The 21473-nt window shown below is 49.2% G+C and overlaps 1 protein-coding gene across 1 annotated transcript in view; it reads left to right on the top strand.

Moving 5' to 3' along the window:
* The window catches only part of BBS2 (Bardet-Biedl syndrome 2), a 353876-nt gene that overhangs the window by 148473 nt on the left and 183930 nt on the right, over positions 1-21473 (top strand). The window contains exon 10 of the mRNA XM_078670690.1: positions 886-972. Within this exon, the coding sequence (XP_078526816.1) occupies positions 886-972 (87 nt within the window). The remainder of the gene's footprint in view (positions 1-885; positions 973-21473) is intronic.

The raw sequence follows: 21473 nt of genomic DNA, 5'->3' as shown, positions 1-21473 counted from the left end.
TTATTAGGACCTGGGCTTGTGCCATGACTGCTCTTTCTTGCATCATCCAAGCCAGCTTCAGAGTCTTCGTACATAGGTAAATGCATGACATGAGAGCCTCACTCAATAAAAGAGCAGTCCAAATCCCTCTTTTATGGTTGATTGTGGCAATGCACAGAATTGGTGTTTGTCCTAGGTGATACATGTGTGGAAGGAAAAGCATTATGTCATACACTTGACATGGCTGAACCAACCTGTTGCATTATTACGCTTTACCAATTATCCTTGTAGCCACACTCAATCAAAAAGAAGGAAAGTTATCAAGGATGAGGATGTGAAGCTGCCGGCGTTTAAATATGGAGGGCATTGCAAGACAAAATGTATTGATATGTCCCTGTACATGCAGTGAGCTTCATCACTGCTTGTTTCAGTCTGCAAACACAAATAATAAATAATACTTCATGGCCATTGGGTATTTCACACATTTGAACAGGAACTATGACTAGGAAACTAGTTTGGAGTTCCCACTTAGGTAATAGGTGTTACTTTGAGGTGCAATGCTGATTTATCTGATCAGGCAAAGGATGGTGTTTACCAAATTAAATCTTTCACCCTTTCGCCGTAGTTGTATTACAGATTATAATTTGCAAAAATATTGTGTGCTTTAATGTTAACAAAAGAATTGTCCCAGGGCATGTAGATTTTCTGTTATTAATATCACAGAGGGTGACCTTTTTGTATATTATATTTATGACAGGATATTTATCTTGGATAATCTAGATATGATATTCTGTACCTTACCTTTCCTATTTTAAAGGTTACTATGTTGATTTTAAATTACTGTCTACGAGAATTTCATCTGAAGAAAAATGGTTGTGTATTGTTTTTTTAATTTTTTTGTTGCAGTCTAAAAACCATGCGATGAGCATTCATGCGTTTGATTTGAACTCTGATGGGGTCTGTGAACTGATTACAGGCTGGTCCAATGGAAAGGTGAGTTTTGGAGCAGGAAAATGTGTAATTTGTGTAATACAATTAGAGAAAATGTTCTCAACTGGTGACAAGAGCTTCTTTTAATGTAGGGTCCTTCATAGCTGCATCTTAAGCATGATTATTAAAGCTGGGAGTATACTTATAATTACCTTAGATCTATGTATTCTGTGTTTCTCAACTTCTTAGCATCATTGATAAGTAATTGCCTCTATCTAGGTTCCTTCGCTTTAGATAAGGCACAATATATATATATATATATATATATATATATATATATATATATATATATATATATATATATATATATATATATATATATTTTTTTTTTTTTTTAAGCCCAAATAAATTGATGCCTGAATTTACACTTATGCATTCTTATTTTTACATAAGAACACGTTAAATCATTACAATGAAGACAAAATTCAATGGCCCCTTACACAGTTACTAAAAAGGATTGGAATATGAAGTCTAAGGCCTAATCCTAGTTTTTGCACAGCATAACTATTTTAAAAACAATTTGCAACACTTCTTAGCGTATACCTGAAAAAGTTCCAGCTTTCATGTTTTCCTAGATGCACACTTGCAAATCATAATCCTAAAACTGCAGATTGTGCGTAGTGCCTAAAATAAACTTATAGTAACAATATTGACATCAATGTGCAAATACACATTATAACTTTGAAGAGGAATCTCTTTCACCTGTTAACCTCACAATCTATGTATTTCATGCACATTCCCAACTTGAAAGGAACATAATCACGAATGTATAATTTTATATGTGCAATTAGGATAGGAATTACATTTCAAATGTTATAGAAAACCCTCAAATAAACCAATTCTTCAAACTGTTTTCGTTGTCCATCTATGTTAGATTGGTCTTCAAAGCCTTGACTATTTTACATAAAGTGGTGAAAAAGTAACTCTGGGTTTTTTCACCACCAAATTAATTCTTTTTTTTTTTCTTTTTTTTTTTTCAGTTTAATAAGGTTTTTATTTTGTTTAAGAAAAATAGTACAGCAAAATATAACAGCATGACATAGAACAGAACCAATATGAGATAATCATGAAAGAAAAGTGGAGATGAAAAAAGGTTCAGATAAAATATGAAATGGGAGAAAATAGTAGAGAGAAAGAAAGATAAGAAAAGAGAAAAAGAGGAAGAGAGAGAAAAAGGAGGGAAAGGTTAGGGAGGGGGATAAGAGGATAAGAAGGTAGAGAAAGGAAGCCAGGTAAGATCAGATTTAATTTTTAAGGCGACAGAAGAAGAAGAAGCAATTGCAATTCTGTGCTCATCACTGTTGGACCCGGTCCTTTGGGCAGGTTTACCCCGTGACTTTTTGCTTTTTCCTAGCCTGTTTTGGGAACCTGGGTTGGTGATTTTTAGGCCTCTGCGCACTTTTTCACTGTGGTACAGTGTAAAGTGCGTGTGCTTTCTGTGTATGGATGGTGAGTGACCTGCCCTCCCATAGGAATGAATGGGGAATATGTATGCCCATGGTAGATTCCTGATGCATGGGGAGTGCAGGGTCGAGTTTGATATGTATGAACTCGTGAGAATGAATGCTGCAGAATGGTATATGCGGCATGGCTGTATCTAGTCCAGAAGCGCCACTTTTAGAAGTTGGCATAATTGTGTAGTGAGTCTGCTAGCACGTGATTGGCTGATCGGCCTGGCCCAGGCATGCCTGGGCCTGTTGGTAGATGGACTGTCTGGAGGAGGGGGTCTGAGTCAAGCCGTAGATGAAAGGCCCCCCATCTGCTGTTAGGGAGGAGTGGAAAGAGCTCTGGTGGTGCCAGGCTGTGTCTGTCGGCCCACCCTGGATGACTCTCCCTCCCGATGGCCCCCTGTCACCTCTGACCTGAGGCTGACAGGAGAGGGAAACCAGATACTCCCAGAGCTTAGGGCTCGCCTTGCACGAAAGCTTCAAAGGCTTCAAAGCTTTTTCTGTGTATAAGAAGGGGCTCTGCCCCTTCCAAAATGTTCTTGTCTTGTTCTTACTTCGGACTGGAATCTACCAGGGGCGGGCGCTGCCCAGCCCCTGGATGCCTGGACCTCTGGGGGACCCCTCTGCCTGTCCTGGAAGGATGGGGGACTTTGCTTTACCCTGGAGGGACTTTGCTGCATCCCCCTGAAGGACTTGGCTGGACTTGTCCCGGTAGCGCTGAGGGAGCGCTTCATCTGCATCTAGCGCTGAGAGAGCGCTTTATTGCCTTCCAGCGCTGGGAGCGCTGGACTTGTCCTTCATAGCGCTGAGAGCGCTTTATTTCCTGCCCATGGCGCTTTGGTTGCACTTCTAGTGCTGGAGCGCTTTGTGTGCCTCTATAGCGCTTGGAAGCGCGTTGCTGCTGGAGGCCGGCGGCGGATCGGCGCGGGAGCCCACTCCGCTTATTTTTCCGACTTGGATTTGCCCAGTTGTTTATGTGATTTACGAGTGCCCACCTCGCGATTGCTGCCCGCCTGCCTGCCTAGCGAGGGCCGCCGCGCTGCCCGCGGCGACCCGGAAGTACCTGGCCGGCCGGCCAATCCCTGCGCGGCCGGCCGGAAGTCCCGCCCCGCAGCCTGTGAGGCGGGAGGAAGAGGAGGAAGGCGCGAGGGAGATGGCGGCCGATGCCGAGAGGGGAGAGCCTGGGGGCCCGAGGCGCATTGTCGGCGCCTGCCCCAGGAAGACGGAGGAGCCGCCCCGTGAGCCCCGGTGAGTCTGGGCTGAGGGCGGGCCGAGTGGGGCTGTGCCTGGGAGGTCCCCCTTCGTCAGAGCGGCCCCGGGCCGCTCCAACGGTGTGTAGAGCCTGGGAAGGCTCGAGGGGCCAGTCTTTGTGTTGAGCTCTGCAAGGCTCCAACGCGGGGGCAGAAGAGAGGAGGGGCGCCGGGACACGTTGTCGGTGTCCGCCCCCCCCCCGCAGTGGCGCGAGCTCGCGCCTAGTGCCAGTAGGAAGCCGTGAAGGCTTCCTGGGCGGCCCCGGTTGGCAGTGGGTCGCCCCAACGTGCACAGAGCCCGGAGGGGCTCTGGGGGCATTTGGAGAAGTTAGAGTTCCCCGTGGGGGACTCCACCGCGACGAGGGCTTCAAGGGCGGCCCCAGTTGACAGTGGGTCGCCCCAACGCTTGGAGAGTCCAGGGAGGCTCCAGGGGGCATGTTGCTTTAGAGCCAGTGTGGCTGTGGCTCCCACGTTCGACCAGTGTTGGCCAGGGCCTGTGTGGCCCCAACGTGCGCAGTGTTTGTCTTAGAGCCTGTGTGGCTCAGGTGGCGCAGATTTGTTCTAGGGGCTACTGATAGCCCTGCCACAGCTTCTGGTGCACAGTTGCCCAGCACTTCGTGGGCAGCTGCCACGTTTAGGCTTTTTATACTTTGAGACTGGCGCTGCATGGCAGCGCACCCTGACACTGAGACTCAGGGCGTCTGAGCCCCAACAAGGCCAGTGGGCCTAGGGACTGCCACAGGTAGTGGCTCATGTGATAGTATCTGCCTAATGTGAGTTTTGCGCATTGTGATGTGGTGCTAGGAAATGTAATGCATCTAGTATGATTACGCACCTTGATCTTACACCTCTGAATGTTTTTAGACATCATGTGATTCTTGCGCTATTGCTCTACTCTTGACACCTCTGAACGTGTAGGTTTATGCATAATGTGTCTTACTTTTCCTGCGCTGCACCTCTGAATGTTTAGTCATCATGTGTCTTTTTGCGCTGCACCCCTGAATGTATTTTATTGCATCATGTGCTTTATTCATAACACCTCTGAATGCTTTAGGCATCCTGTGTTTCTCTTTATTACTCCTCTGAATGTAGGTTATTGCATCATGGGTAATGTGTTCTTTTCTTAGACCCCTAAATGCTGTGTGATACTTAGGGGGTTGTTCTTTTAGTACAGGTGGTCCTAGTGAGGTCCTGGTCCCCTGCGTGACAATCTCCTAAGGAGTGTAGGGTTGCGTAGGTGGTACTTACTTGTTCCCAGTAGTTACTGGGTGCGATCTATAACTGTTGCTTTGTGTTACAGTGAAGTTTATATACTTTTATTCTAATTTCTGACAAGTATTTCTATATCTGCAAAGTGTTGATTCAGACAGTGGCCCATGTGGCCCCGTCTTGTAAATAATCCCTTGTGAATATTGCCGTGCCAGTTGGCACAATGTACATGCGTGATTTCTATCTGATATGTTTTGACAATACAAAAGTTATTTTAATATAACCTTGTGTGGAGTCTCTTTTGTGGTGTACCTAGTATGTTGTTGCTGTTGTGCGCTGACGCAAATGCTTTACACATCGCCTCCGAGTTTAGCCTAGACTGCTCGCGCCATGCTACCTAGAGGGTGAGCAGGGGTTATCTTGGCGTGTGACTTCCTTGCCCTGACTGGAATGGTGGTTTCTGCCTGGCTTTGGCATAAGCCTTAGCCTACCAGAAATAGCCGGTTTCCAACATTGGTGGGTCAGCGGTGCGGATTTGGACTTGCATTTGCCCAGTGCCATAGCGACAACTGGCTACATTACAAAAACTCTGCGTTTTTCAGATAGTCACATATTTGGGATTATTGTTTTTGATTTTATTTTTCCTCAAAAGTGTCATTTTCAGATGGTGTTCCTGCGCTTTATGTTTAGTGGCAGATGAGAGAAAATGACAGGGCGGGACGCCAGTAGATAGGGGAGGTTCCCATAGGTTAGGAATCCCTTGCTGGGTCCAGTGTCCAATCCCTATTCCTGTCCCTGTGTGGGTAAATGGAAGAGAGGGAGGGTGGAGGAGAAACTGCTTGCTCAGGAGGGTGGTTATTCCCTGAGTGTAGTGTGTGTGTCTGGGTTCCCCAGTATGGTAGGATCCAGTGGTGGCAGCTTAAAGGTGTCCAGTGCGTGAAGTCCCATTCCCAGTTCCCAGAGTATGGTGCCTGGTGCTCAGTAAGAGAGTGACAGGTTGAGAGTTAGAGGCAGTGAGGAACTGTCTCACCAGTCTGGAGGGGGAGTGTGTGGATGAGTGGTGTCTTGAACTGGAGGAGTTGGTGTGAGTTTTTTTTTAAGGAGCTTGCACGTGAGGTGTACCTCTGGTGGTGTGCAGGAGATCCTGCAGAGGCATTGGACAAGAAGGTGGATGTCTGGCGGTGTGCTGGATGTCGTGCAGAGACATTAGAAAGTGATTCTAAAAGTAGTGGCTTGTGTATCTGATGATCCTGTGTAGGTGAAGAGGTTCATGTGTAGCCCAGCTATGTCCCATTAGGATGATAGGGGTGTAGGGGCTCACGTCCTGTCTCAGTGGAGGTGGAGTGAGTGTGGGACGGTGTGTCCCACGTTAGCCCGAAACCTTGTCTCAGGGCCTGGAGGGTTCCCTAAGGGAGCGCCAGGTCAGGGGCCTAGGCTGTACTTACAGGTCATTTGAGGAGGATCTTCCTGTGTCTAGAGGACGGGGAGTGTCTGTAATCAGAACTCCGGCGGTCCTAGTGTTGGGCAGTACCGCTCCTAAGTGGAGGGTGCAGAAGTCCTGGCTCGCTGAGCATTTGACCGTCTAGAGTGCTTGACCATTTTTTGGGGCCTCTGGAGGTCGTTCCCCGAGGAGGGGGGAGGCCAGGTTCAGGTTCAGCCTGACCTGGAGGGAAGGGCATCGGTAATCAGTGTCCTGACCGGTTGTTGGCTTCCAGGGGTACCGCTCCCAGGTGGGAGGGTGCAGAACTCTGGAGGGGGGTGCAGAGGGACGGTGTCCTTACTTCTGACCCCGGTGGGAGGAAAGTGTGTTGCTGATACGCCGCTGGCGTGTGCTCTGTCTAGCCGGGAACATACTGAGAGTCACCCTGTGATAGGGAGTACTGGAGGGGAGTGTGTCGCTGATACGCCGCTGGCGTGTGCTCTGTCTAGCCTGAGGCATACTGTGCCTGTAATCGTGGAACTGGAAGGGGGTGCAGAAGGACGGTGTACTTCTGACCCCGGTGCAACTTGAGGGTTTAAATCCTAGGTTGGTAGATTAGGAAACTTCTAGGTCAAGAGGAACTCTACCAAAGTGAATCAGCTGAAGAGACCGAGGGGGCTGCCCTTGCTGTGTGTTCTGGGGCCCGCCTGCAGTTTGTTGTTTCCACTAAGGTAGAGGAAAGGGGACTTTGCTGTGTGCTGTGTCCCCCCACCTGCTTGAGGAGGGACTGTGCTGTGTGCTTTGTACCTCAGAAGTGGAATCGTTTCCAGGTGGTAGACCAGTGACGGAGTGAGGTCCTGATCTGGTAGGAGAGTTGTGTTCTGGTGAGTGCTTCCCTGTGAGGGTTATTCCTTCACCCTGACTGGAAGCAAGGATCTCTACTTGGTCTAAGGTACTTACCTCTGCCAACTAGAGACCCCCAGTTCTAACATTGGTGGAGTAGAGGTAAAATCGGGCATTCTTGCCGTGACCTCTAGTCAGCCTGAGGGTGTGGTCCCTAGGTTGTAGGATCAGTGGTAGTGTAGCTACCCTGAGAGAGAGAGTGGAGATTGGCTATTGTGTGCCAGGGGCTTCTGCCCCCACTCTGTGGATTGGTTAGGACCTGTGATCTTTGGATGGCCTAGGGCCTGGTCCTGGCTGTGGATGACTAGTGTGTACCAGTGGGGTATCCTAGTTGTGTCAGAGAGCTTTTGTGAGGGAAATCCCTGTGGGTTCCGAGTGGCGAAAAACTGTAAGGTGGCCCTGCCCTGCAGGCCCGTCTCCGTGGTTTTGTCGCCCAAAGCATTGAAGACCATCAGTGTAGTGATTGGTCTACCCTGCGTTTTGGCTGGAAGGGGGATGTGTTGGACCCGGTCCTTTGGGCAGGTTTACCCCGTGACTTTTTGCTTTTTCCTAGCCTGTTTTGGGAACCTGGGTTGGTGATTTTTAGGCCTCTGCGCACTTTTTCACTGTGGTACAGTGTAAAGTGCGTGTGCTTTCTGTGTATGGATGGTGAGTGACCTGCCCTCCCATAGGAATGAATGGGGAATATGTATGCCCATGGTAGATTCCTGATGCATGGGGAGTGCAGGGTCGAGTTTGATATGTATGAACTCGTGAGAATGAATGCTGCAGAATGGTATATGCGGCATGGCTGTATCTAGTCCAGAAGCGCCACTTTTAGAAGTTGGCATAATTGTGTAGTGAGTCTGCTAGCACGTGATTGGCTGATCGGCCTGGCCCAGGCATGCCTGGGCCTGTTGGTAGATGGACTGTCTGGAGGAGGGGGTCTGAGTCAAGCCGTAGATGAAAGGCCCCCCATCTGCTGTTAGGGAGGAGTGGAAAGAGCTCTGGTGGTGCCAGGCTGTGTCTGTCGGCCCACCCTGGATGACTCTCCCTCCCGATGGCCCCCTGTCACCTCTGACCTGAGGCTGACAGGAGAGGGAAACCAGATACTCCCAGAGCTTAGGGCTCGCCTTGCACGAAAGCTTCAAAGGCTTCAAAGCTTTTTCTGTGTATAAGAAGGGGCTCTGCCCCTTCCAAAATGTTCTTGTCTTGTTCTTACTTCGGACTGGAATCTACCAGGGGCGGGCGCTGCCCAGCCCCTGGATGCCTGGACCTCTGGGGGACCCCTCTGCCTGTCCTGGAAGGATGGGGGACTTTGCTTTACCCTGGAGGGACTTTGCTGCATCCCCCTGAAGGACTTGGCTGGACTTGTCCCGGTAGCGCTGAGGGAGCGCTTCATCTGCATCTAGCGCTGAGAGAGCGCTTTATTGCCTTCCAGCGCTGGGAGCGCTGGACTTGTCCTTCATAGCGCTCAGAGCGCTTTATTTCCTGCCCATGGCGCTTTGGTTGCACTTCTAGTGCTGGAGCGCTTTGTGTGCCTCTATAGCGCTTGGAAGCGCGTTGCTGCTGGAGGCCGGCGGCGGATCGGCGCGGGAGCCCACTCCGCTTATTTTTCCGACTTGGATTTGCCCAGTTGTTTATGTGATTTACGAGTGCCCACCTCGCGATTGCTGCCCGCCTGCCTGCCTAGCGAGGGCCGCCGCGCTGCCCGCGGCGACCCGGAAGTACCTGGCCGGCCGGCCAATCCCTGCGCGGCCGGCCGGAAGTCCCGCCCCGCAGCCTGTGAGGCGGGAGGAAGAGGAGGAAGGCGCGAGGGAGATGGCGGCCGATGCCGAGAGGGGAGAGCCTGGGGGCCCGAGGCGCATTGTCGGCGCCTGCCCCAGGAAGACGGAGGAGCCGCCCCGTGAGCCCCGGTGAGTCTGGGCTGAGGGCGGGCCGAGTGGGGCTGTGCCTGGGAGGTCCCCCTTCGTCAGAGCGGCCCCGTATGGCAGCGGGCCGCTCCAACGGTGTGTAGAGCCTGGGAAGGCTCGAGGGGCCAGTCTTTGTGTTGAGCTCTGCAAGGCTCCAACGCGGGGGCAGAAGAGAGGAGGGGCGCCGGGACACGTTGTCGGTGTCCGCCCCCCCCCCGCAGTGGCGCGAGCTCGCGCCTAGTGCCAGTAGGAAGCCGTGAAGGCTTCCTGGGCGGCCCCGGTTGGCAGTGGGTCGCCCCAACGTGCACAGAGCCCGGAGGGGCTCTGGGGGCATTTGGAGAAGTTAGAGTTCCCCGTGGGGGACTCCACCGCGACGAGGGCTTCAAGGGCGGCCCCAGTTGACAGTGGGTCGCCCCAACGCTTGGAGAGTCCAGGGAGGCTCCAGGGGGCATGTTGCTTTAGAGCCAGTGTGGCTGTGGCTCCCACGTTCGACCAGTGTTGGCCAGGGCCTGTGTGGCCCCAACGTGCGCAGTGTTTGTCTTAGAGCCTGTGTGGCTCAGGTGGCGCAGATTTGTTCTAGGGGCTACTGATAGCCCTGCCACAGCTTCTGGTGCACAGTTGCCCAGCACTTCGTGGGCAGCTGCCACGTTTAGGCTTTTTATACTTTGAGACTGGCGCTGCATGGCAGCGCACCCTGACACTGAGACTCAGGGCGTCTGAGCCCCAACAAGGCCAGTGGGCCTAGGGACTGCCACAGGTAGTGGCTCATGTGATAGTATCTGCCTAATGTGAGTTTTGCGCATTGTGATGTGGTGCTAGGAAATGTAATGCATCTAGTATGATTACGCACCTTGATCTTACACCTCTGAATGTTTTTAGACATCATGTGATTCTTGCGCTATTGCTCTACTCTTGACACCTCTGAACGTGTAGGTTTATGCATAATGTGTCTTACTTTTCCTGCGCTGCACCTCTGAATGTTTAGTCATCATGTGTCTTTTTGCGCTGCACCCCTGAATGTATTTTATTGCATCATGTGCTTTATTCATAACACCTCTGAATGCTTTAGGCATCCTGTGTTTCTCTTTATTACTCCTCTGAATGTAGGTTATTGCATCATGGGTAATGTGTTCTTTTCTTAGACCCCTAAATGCTGTGTGATACTTAGGGGGTTGTTCTTTTAGTACAGGTGGTCCTAGTGAGGTCCTGGTCCCCTGCGTGACAATCTCCCAAGGAGTGTAGGGTTGCGTAGGTGGTACTTACCTGTTCCCAGTAGTTACTGGGTGCGATCTATAACTGTTGCTTTGTGTTACAGTGAAGTTTATATACTTTTATTCTAATTTCTGACAAGTATTTCTATATCTGCAAAGTGTTGATTCAGACAGTGGCCCATGTGGCCCCGTCTTGTAAATAATCCCTTGTGAATATTGCCGTGCCAGTTGGCACAATGTACATGCGTGATTTCTATCTGATATGTTTTGACAATACAAAAGTTATTTTAATATAACCTTGTGTGGAGTCTCTTTTGTGGTGTACCTAGTATGTTGTTGCTGTTGTGCGCTGACGCAAATGCTTTACACATCGCCTCCGAGTTTAGCCTAGACTGCTCGCGCCATGCTACCTAGAGGGTGAGCAGGGGTTATCTTGGCGTGTGACTTCCTTGCCCTGACTGGAATGGTGGTTTCTGCCTGGCTTTGGCATAAGCCTTAGCCTACCAGAAATAGCCGGTTTCCAACATTGGTGGGTCAGCGGTGCGGATTTGGACTTGCATTTGCCCAGTGCCATAGCGACAACTGGCTACATTACAAAAACTCTGCGTTTTTCAGATAGTCACATATTTGGGATTATTGTTTTTGATTTTATTTTTCCTCAAAAGTGTCATTTTCAGATGGTGTTCCTGCGCTTTATGTTTAGTGGCAGATGAGAGAAAATGACAGGGCGGGACGCCAGTAGATAGGGGAGGTTCCCATAGGTTAGGAATCCCTTGCTGGGTCCAGTGTCCAATCCCTATTCCTGTCCCTGTGTGGGTAAATGGAAGAGAGGGAGGGTGGAGGAGAAACTGCTTGCTCAGGAGGGTGGTTATTCCCTGAGTGTAGTGTGTGTGTCTGGGTTCCCCAGTATGGTAGGATCCAGTGGTGGCAGCTTAAAGGTGTCCAGTGCGTGAAGTCCCATTCCCAGTTCCCAGAGTATGGTGCCTGGTGCTCAGTAAGAGAGTGACAGGTTGAGAGTTAGAGGCAGTGAGGAACTGTCTCACCAGTCTGGAGGGGGAGTGTGTGGATGAGTGGTGTCTTGAACTGGAGGAGTTGGTGTGAGTTTTTTTTTAAGGAGCTTGCACGTGAGGTGTACCTCTGGTGGTGTGCAGGAGATCCTGCAGAGGCATTGGACAAGAAGGTGGATGTCTGGCGGTGTGCTGGATGTCGTGCAGAGACATTAGAAAGTGATTCTAAAAGTAGTGGCTTGTGTATCTGATGATCCTGTGTAGGTGAAGAGGTTCATGTGTAGCCCAGCTATGTCCCATTAGGATGATAGGGGTGTAGGGGCTCACGTCCTGTCTCAGTGGAGGTGGAGTGAGTGTGGGACGGTGTGTCCCACGTTAGCCCGAAACCTTGTCTCAGGGCCTGGAGGGTTCCCTAAGGGAGCGCCAGGTCAGGGGCCTAGGCTGTACTTACAGGTCATTTGAGGAGGATCTTCCTGTGTCTAGAGGACGGGGAGTGTCTGTAATCAGAACTCCGGCGGTCCTAGTGTTGGGCAGTACCGCTCCTAAGTGGAGGGTGCAGAAGTCCTGGCTCGCTGAGCATTTGACCGTCTAGAGTGCTTGACCATTTTTTGGGGCCTCTGGAGGTCGTTCCCCGAGGAGGGGGGAGGCCAGGTTCAGGTTCAGCCTGACCTGGAGGGAAGGGCATCGGTAATCAGTGTCCTGACCGGTTGTTGGCTTCCAGGGGTACCGCTCCCAGGTGGGAGGGTGCAGAACTCTGGAGGGGGGTGCAGAGGGACGGTGTCCTTACTTCTGACCCCGGTGGGAGGAAAGTGTGTTGCTGATACGCCGCTGGCGTGTGCTCTGTCTAGCCGGGAACATACTGAGAGTCACCCTGTGATAGGGAGTACTGGAGGGGAGTGTGTCGCTGATACGCCGCTGGCGTGTGCTCTGTCTAGCCTGAGGCATACTGTGCCTGTAATCGTGGAACTGGAAGGGGGTGCAGAAGGACGGTGTACTTCTGACCCCGGTGCAACTTGAGGGTTTAAATCCTAGGTTGGTAGATTAGGAAACTTCTAGGTCAAGAGGAACTCTACCAAAGTGAATCAGCTGAAGAGACCGAGGGGGCTGCCCTTGCTGTGTGTTCTGGGGCCCGCCTGCAGTTTGTTGTTTCCACTAAGGTAGAGGAAAGGGGACTTTGCTGTGTGCTGTGTCCCCCCACCTGCTTGAGGAGGGACTGTGCTGTGTGCTTTGTACCTCAGAAGTGGAATCGTTTCCAGGTGGTAGACCAGTGACGGAGTGAGGTCCTGATCTGGTAGGAGAGTTGTGTTCTGGTGAGTGCTTCCCTGTGAGGGTTATTCCTTCACCCTGACTGGAAGCAAGGATCTCTACTTGGTCTAAGGTACTTACCTCTGCCAACTAGAGACCCCCAGTTCTAACATTGGTGGAGTAGAGGTAAAATCGGGCATTCTTGCCGTGACCTCTAGTCAGCCTGAGGGTGTGGTCCCTAGGTTGTAGGATCAGTGGTAGTGTAGCTACCCTGAGAGAGAGAGTGGAGATTGGCTATTGTGTGCCAGGGGCTTCTGCCCCCACTCTGTGGATTGGTTAGGACCTGTGATCTTTGGATGGCCTAGGGCCTGGTCCTGGCTGTGGATGACTAGTGTGTACCAGTGGGGTATCCTAGTTGTGTCAGAGAGCTTTTGTGAGGGAAATCCCTGTGGGTTCCGAGTGGCGAAAAACTGTAAGGTGGCCCTGCCCTGCAGGCCCGTCTCCGTGGTTTTGTCGCCCAAAGCATTGAAGACCATCAGTGTAGTGATTGGTCTACCCTGCGTTTTGGCTGGAAGGGGGATGTGTTGGACCCGGTCCTTTGGGCAGGTTTACCCCGTGACTTTTTGCTTTTTCCTAGCCTGTTTTGGGAACCTGGGTTGGTGATTTTTAGGCCTCTGCGCACTTTTTCACTGTGGTACAGTGTAAAGTGCGTGTGCTTTCTGTGTATGGATGGTGAGTGACCTGCCCTCCCATAGGAATGAATGGGGAATATGTATGCCCATGGTAGATTCCTGATGCATGGGGAGTGCAGGGTCGAGTTTGATATGTATGAACTCGTGAGAATGAATGCTGCAGAATGGTATATGCGGCATGGCTGTATCTAGTCCAGAAGCGCCACTTTTAGAAGTTGGCATAATTGTGTAGTGAGTCTGCTAGCACGTGATTGGCTGATCGGCCTGGCCCAGGCATGCCTGGGCCTGTTGGTAGATGGACTGTCTGGAGGAGGGGGTCTGAGTCAAGCCGTAGATGAAAGGCCCCCCATCTGCTGTTAGGGAGGAGTGGAAAGAGCTCTGGTGGTGCCAGGCTGTGTCTGTCGGCCCACCCTGGATGACTCTCCCTCCCGATGGCCCCCTGTCACCTCTGACCTGAGGCTGACAGGAGAGGGAAACCAGATACTCCCAGAGCTTAGGGCTCGCCTTGCACGAAAGCTTCAAAGGCTTCAAAGCTTTTTCTGTGTATAAGAAGGGGCTCTGCCCCTTCCAAAATGTTCTTGTCTTGTTCTTACTTCGGACTGGAATCTACCAGGGGCGGGCGCTGCCCAGCCCCTGGATGCCTGGACCTCTGGGGGACCCCTCTGCCTGTCCTGGAAGGATGGGAGACTTTGCTTTACCCTGGAGGGACTTTGCTGCATCCCCCTGAAGGACTTGGCTGGACTTGTCCCGGTAGCGCTGAGGGAGCGCTTCATCTGCATCTAGCGCTGAGAGAGCGCTTTATTGCCTTCCAGCGCTGGGAGCGCTGGACTTGTCCTTCATAGCGCTCAGAGCGCTTTATTTCCTGCCCATGGCGCTTTGGTTGCACTTCTAGTGCTGGAGCGCTTTGTGTGCCTCTATAGCGCTTGGAAGCGCGTTGCTGCTGGAGGCCGGCGGCGGATCGGCGCGGGAGCCCACTCCGCTTATTTTTCCGACTTGGATTTGCCCAGTTGTTTATGTGATTTACGAGTGCCCACCTCGCGATTGCTGCCCGCCTGCCTGCCTAGCGAGGGCCGCCGCGCTGCCCGCGGCGACCCGGAAGTACCTGGCCGGCCGGCCAATCCCTGCGCGGCCGGCCGGAAGTCCCGCCCCGCAGCCTGTGAGGCGGGAGGAAGAGGAGGAAGGCGCGAGGGAGATGGCGGCCGATGCCGAGAGGGGAGAGCCTGGGGGCCCGAGGCGCATTGTCGGCGCCTGCCCCAGGAAGACGGAGGAGCCGCCCCGTGAGCCCCGGTGAGTCTGGGCTGAGGGCGGGCCGAGTGGGGCTGTGCCTGGGAGGTCCCCCTTCGTCAGAGCGGCCCCGTATGGCAGCGGGCCGCTCCAACGGTGTGTAGAGCCTGGGAAGGCTCGAGGGGCCAGTCTTTGTGTTGAGCTCTGCAAGGCTCCAACGCGGGGGCAGAAGAGAGGAGGGGCGCCGGGACACGTTGTCGGTGTCCGCCCCCCCCCCGCAGTGGCGCGAGCTCGCGCCTAGTGCCAGTAGGAAGCCGTGAAGGCTTCCTGGGCGGCCCCGGTTGGCAGTGGGTCGCCCCAACGTGCACAGAGCCCGGAGGGGCTCTGGGGGCATTTGGAGAAGTTAGAGTTCCCCGTGGGGGACTCCACCGCGACGAGGGCTTCAAGGGCGGCCCCAGTTGACAGTGGGTCGCCCCAACGCTTGGAGAGTCCAGGGAGGCTCCAGGGGGCATGTTGCTTTAGAGCCAGTGTGGCTGTGGCTCCCACGTTCGACCAGTGTTGGCCAGGGCCTGTGTGGCCCCAACGTGCGCAGTGTTTGTCTTAGAGCCTGTGTGGCTCAGGTGGCGCAGATTTGTTCTAGGGGCTACTGATAGCCCTGCCACAGCTTCTGGTGCACAGTTGCCCAGCACTTCGTGGGCAGCTGCCACGTTTAGGCTTTTTATACTTTGAGACTGGCGCTGCATGGCAGCGCACCCTGACACTGAGACTCAGGGCGTCTGAGCCCCAACAAGGCCAGTGGGCCTAGGGACTGCCACAGGTAGTGGCTCATGTGATAGTATCTGCCTAATGTGAGTTTTGCGCATTGTGATGTGGTGCTAGGAAATGTAATGCATCTAGTATGATTACGCACCTTGATCTTACACCTCTGAATGTTTTTAGACATCATGTGATTCTTGCGCTATTGCTCTACTCTTGACACCTCTGAACGTGTAGGTTTATGCATAATGTGTCTTACTTTTCCTGCGCTGCACCTCTGAATGTTTAGTCATCATGTGTCTTCTTGCGCTGCACCCCTGAATGTATTTTATTGCATCATGTGCTTTATTCATAACACCTCTGAATGCTTTAGGCATCCTGTGTTTCTCTTTATTACTCCTCTGAATGTAGGTTATTGCATCATGGGTAATGTGTTCTTTTCTTAGACCCCTAAATGCTGTGTGATACTTAGGGGGTTGTTCTTTTAGTACAGGTGGTCCTAGTGAGGTCCTGGTCCCCTGCGTGACAATCTCCCAAGGAGTGTAGGGTTGCGTAGGTGGTACTTACCTGTTCCCAGTAGTTACTGGGTGCGATCTATAACTGTTGCTTTGTGTTACAGTGAAGTTTATATACTTTTATTCTAATTTCTGACAAGTATTTCTATATCTGCAAAGTGTTGATTCAGACAGTGGCCCATGTGGCCCCGTCTTGTAAATAATCCCTTGTGAATATTGCCGTGCCAGTTGGCACAATGTACATGCGTGATTTCTATCTGATATGTTTTGACAATACAAAAGTTATTTTAATATAACCTTGTGTGGAGTCTCTTTTGTGGTGTACCTAGTATGTTGTTGCTGTTGTGCGCTGACGCAAATGCTTTACACATCGCCTCCGAGTTTAGCCTAGACTGCTCGCGCCATGCTACCTAGAGGGTGAGCAGGGGTTATCTTGGCGTGTGACTTCCTTGCCCTGACTGGAATGGTGGTTTCTGCCTGGCTTTGGCATAAGCCTTAGCCTACCAGAAATAGCCGGTTTCCAACAATCACATACAAAATTCCACCATGTATGCACAGACAATTTAGAGTTATCCTTCCAGCAAGACAAAATTACTTTGAAAGCAGTTGCAATGAGAAGATCAAACAATTTAGCGTTATACGAATGTAAGTCCAGAGCATCTGATAGGGAACCTAAAAAAATATGCAACGATGAAAATGGTTCAGAGAAATGAAAAATACGCATGCAATATTTCCAAACTGCGTTCCAAAAAGTAAGAACTGATGGGCAATCAAATAAGAGGTGTTTGAGAGTGCCTGAGTGAGAGGAACATGACCAACAAAGGGGTGAGGAGGAAGGGGAGAATTTTGTTATGCTTACGGGGGTAATAAGAGCTCTATGGTAAAGAAAAAAAAGTGACTGAGTAATACGAGCTGAAATCGAAGTCTTAAACAGTTTAGACCATAAGCGATCCCAAACATCAACAGGTAACGAGAAAGATAAATCAGTTTCCCAAACAATTTCAGTAACAGTTTTAGGCCTAATGCCAACATTCTCTAATAACAGTTTATAAATTAGAGCAGCTTTGGGTATTTGTTGAGTAAACATAGGATATAAAGGAGTGGAAGGAGTAAGGGAAGGAAGGATATCAAAAGTAGGAAGGGTAGATAGGTGAGAGAGAATGGCAGAAGTAATAATGTCAAATTCTTTGCGAAAATGTGCAGGTAAATCAAACATAGTTTGCAGTACATCAAATGGAATAATGGATGATTCAGAAAAAAATTGGTACACAAATATAATATCCTTTTCTTTCCAATACTTGAAATAGAAAGATTTACCCTTGTACTTAAGATATTTGTTATACCATACGCTAGAGGAAAGAAAAGTTTGTAGGGGGGACGAGTCTTTCGAGAATATATTGTGCATTAGAGTATGTGAGTATTTCAGAACAGGGTGTATAGTCAAAAATGAACAATTTGACATGAAAAGGGATTGTTGGAAAGAAAAATCCTTTAACAAGGACCTTTCGACAGCAATCCATCTGGGTAGAGGGGTATCATTGAAATCGAACGCCAATGAGAAGGCTTGTTTTATTAAAAAGGCAGAATGGTACGATTGGAAATCAGGAAAGCGGACCCCACCTTCAGATTTTGGGCGTGTAAGTTTATGTAAGGCAATACGAGGTGTTTTATTATTCCACAGAAATTTGGAGCAGATGGAGTTCAGCCGATTGAAAAACAACTTAGGGATTTTCACAGGGAGCATGGATACAGTGTATAAAATATGTGGGGAAATCATCATTTTGATGGTGTCTAAACGACCCCACCAGGAAAGGAAAAGAGGAGACCACAATTGAAGGAGCGATTGAATCTTTTGAGTAAGGGAGGTAAAGGTCAGTTTGAGTGTGTCACGCAAGGTAGAGGAGAACCAAATACCCAGGTATTTGATCTTGGATGGACACCATGCAAACTCAGTCGATGCAAACATGTATTGGTAACAGGATGAGTTGAGGGGTAGGACCTCCGTTTTAGAGAGATTAAGCTTATAACCAGAAACAGAGGAGTATAAGCGGACTTCTTCCAAAAATGGAGGAAGGGAAGAAACAGGATTAGCCATGTAGACCAGGACATCATCGGCATAAGCCGAAATTTTTGTCTCAATCGAGGACTGTTTGAACCCCTGAATTAGGGGGTTGGAGCGGATTTTCATGAGAAAGGGTTCAAGACAAAGAATAAAGAGTAAAGGGGAAAGAGGACAGCCTTGTCTTGTCCCTCTGGATAAGGGGAAAAATTTTGAGAATTGATTATTAACAAAAACACTAGCACGGGGAGCAGAATATAGTAGTTTAACTAAGGAAATGAAGTGGGGACCAAACCCAAACCATTGTAATGCTTTAAACATGAATTTCCAATTAATTCGGTCAAACGCTTTCTCAGCGTCTAGGGATAGGGCAGCTAGAGGGGCTTTGAATCGTTTACTGTGGGAAATAATATTGGCGAAAACACGGGCATTGTCAGCTGCAAGTCTACCTTTCACAAAGCCAACTTGATCGGTTGAGATTAGTAGAGGAATAAGGGAGTCGAGGCGGGCCGCTAAAATGTTAGCAAAAATTTTACAATCATAATTAATAAGGGAGATGGGACGGTAGTTTTTACACAGGGAGTGGTCTTTGTCAGGTTTGGGGATTATGATTATTAGGGCGTCCAAAAATGAGCCAGATGCTTTAGCATTTGCAATAAAGGAGTTAAAAAGTTGTAAAAGATGGGGGACAAAAATAGAATGCATGTTGGCGTAAAATTCAATTGGTAGACAATCTGGACCAGGGGCTTTCGCTTTCTTGAGGGAGGTAATTGCCTTGAGAATTTCCTGAGGTGTAATGTCAGACTCTAGGTGATGGAATTCGGTAGGGAGAGATGGGGAGGAGGAAGGTCTTTGAAGAAACGGGAGAGGTCATCATCATCAGGGTGCGTATCATCAGTATACAGGAGTTTATAGTAGTTATGAAAGACTTGTGCAATATCCTCATCAGAGGAAACCGTTGTATTGGTTACTTCATTGAGAATAGAGCCAATTGATTTTCGTTCAGATTTAATTTTGAGATAGTTTGCTAGCATTTTCCCCGCTTTATTCTGACCCCCATGAAATTTAGATTTAACCTTCAAGAGGGTGTTGCAAGCTTCAACTGTGGCAATTTGATTGAGTTCAGATTTAGCTTTGATAAGTTGGAGGAGGACGTCAGGATTCTTGGACGAGAAGTAAGAATGTTCTAGGGTTTTAATGTTGGAAAGTTGGGTGGTGTATTTTTCACGATTGAGTTTCTTTTTCCTGGATACATAAGAGATTGTGAAACCTCGTAAAGCCGCTTTAAAAGCATCCCAATTATTTGAAACTGACGTGTCTTGGGGTAAATTGAGGGAGAAGTATTCAGAAATGAAATCTTTAACTTTAGACAGAAATACAGAATCGGAGAGAAGGAAAGTATTAAATTTCCAACGATTGAAAGAGGAGGAGGTTTGGGCCAGGTCAAAAGTGGCATAAACAGGTGCATGATCCGAAAGAAAAATAGAACCAATTTCAGATGTCTGAATCGCAGGGAGAAGGGATTTGCTGACTAGAATATAATCAATTCTGGATCTGGTGTGGTGAACATTGGAGTAGAATGTATAGTCGAGTAAGTTTGGATTACATGTTTTCCACACATCGAAGAGGGGACGTGAAGCAATGGCTGATTGGAAGGACTTGTGTGTCTTATCAGGTTGGAATTTGGAGGAGGATAGTCTATCTGAAAAGGGGTCTAACCATTGGTTAAGGTCGCCCGCCAAGACAATGTTAGGGCAGTCAATGGAGGAAATGAGGATTTTGACATCAGTCCAAAATTTAGGGTCTGGTCGGACAGGACCATAAATATTGAGGAGCACCATAGTTTTGTTTTGTATAGTCACTTTTGACATAACCCAACGACCTTCAACATCCGATTGAGATGATAGAATTTGGACATCCAAACCTTTACGAAACAATATAGCAACACCACCTTTTTTATCAATAGCAGGAGAAAATACAACTTGACCCACCCATGCCCTCTTAAGTTTCAACGATTCGACATCTGTACAATGCGTTTCTTGGAGAAAAGCAACCTGAGCATTTAACTTGGATAAATGGGACAATACCTTTTGACGTTTAACAGGGTTGCCGAGACCACGAACATTCCACGTTACAAAGTTACACATGACGGAAGGCAAGGGAGGAGGGTAACAACTGGGTCCAAAACACTGCAGGTAAGGAGCTATAAGGAGAGACAATGGAGACAAACATGTTAAAAATGATAGTCAAATACGAAGTAGAAACAAAGGCAATATTAATCGGGTAAATCTAGAGAAACAATAGACAAGGAAGCATCACGGTCATTGGGAAGAGCGAGGAGGAACAATGAGGAATACTGGATTTATCAATAAGAAAGGAAATAAGTAACACAAAGAAGAAAACGGAACATAAATGAGCGAGGGATAAACATGAATGGCCTGTGAAAAGAAGAAGAAAAAGAAAGGAAAGAAAAAGAAGGAAAAAGATAAGAAACAGATCAAGGCAAAGACGCCAGATCTGAGAAAAAAGAGAATGTTTAGAAAGTAGGAGCATGGAGACGCCAACGCGGGCGCCCACCCCACAGAGCGAGGACAACGCGGGAATATAGATAGGATACAATCAAGAGGAAGAGAAGTCATAGTAAAAAATGACACGAAAGAGATCTAGACAAGGCCACAACAGTCGTCATGACAGATGAAATGTGAGGGCAGAATGTAGAAAAGAGTTATTTTCAGTCATTAGTGTCCATCGTGGAAGTAGAGACGGTTTGTAGATACTCTCGAAGCTTCTGCGGATCCTCAAAGGTACGGGAACGACCATTGTGCGTTATTCTGCAGAGACAAGGATGAAGAATTCCATATTGAATGCTTAATTCCCTCATACGTGGACGCAGATTAAGGAACTCCTTGCGGCGTGCATTCGTGGCATTCGATAAATCCTGGGCTATGAAGATGTTGTGGCCCGACCAAATAAGGCGACGTTTCGCTCTTGCAGCTTTAAGAACAGTCATCAATTCAGTGAATTCCAGGAAAAGTAGGATAATGCCTCTGGGTTTGGCCGGGTTAGATGTTGGACGTCCCAAACGATGAGCACGCTGTATATTTAGGGGAGTAGATTCAGGTTGGAGTTCCAAAAGTTCGTAGAGGAATTTGCGGATGAAGGACACCATATCACCCTCCCCAAGGGACTCCGGAACACCATAAATACGGAGGTTATTCCGCCTGTTACGATTTTCAAGGTCCTCTGTGTGAAGTTTCAACAGCTGTATCTCCTTTTCAAGAATAGGAATTTTTGTAGAGAGATCCTGAACGTCACTAATGCGTTGTTCTAGTTGCAGGACTGTATTTTCCATGACGACCCATCTGTCTTCTATCTGCTTGAGCTTCTCATTGGTTGCCACCATGAAAGGTTGGAGGCCACGTACCTCTTCTAAAATGGAATCCAGCACAGGGTTCTGAGAGGAGCGGATTGGAGATGGAGGGTCATTTTTATGGCGTTTCGGTGTGGTACCGGTGACAGACGCTCTCGCGTGGACTGCGTTCTGCGACATGATGCCAACAGAGGGGCAAACTGGGAGGCCCACAGGAAGGAAAGTCACACCGCAACAATCGCTTTGTTGAGACCCTATGCGCCGAGGTATACGAAGTACTGGAAAGAAGAGGTCACGTATAAG

Source organism: Lissotriton helveticus, chromosome 12 (assembly GCF_964261635.1).
Source record: "Lissotriton helveticus chromosome 12, aLisHel1.1, whole genome shotgun sequence".
In the NCBI taxonomy this organism is placed as follows: Eukaryota; Metazoa; Chordata; class Amphibia; order Caudata; family Salamandridae; genus Lissotriton; species Lissotriton helveticus.
Note: the sequence above shows the minus strand (reverse complement) of the source record. Positions and strands in the feature narration are given on the sequence as shown.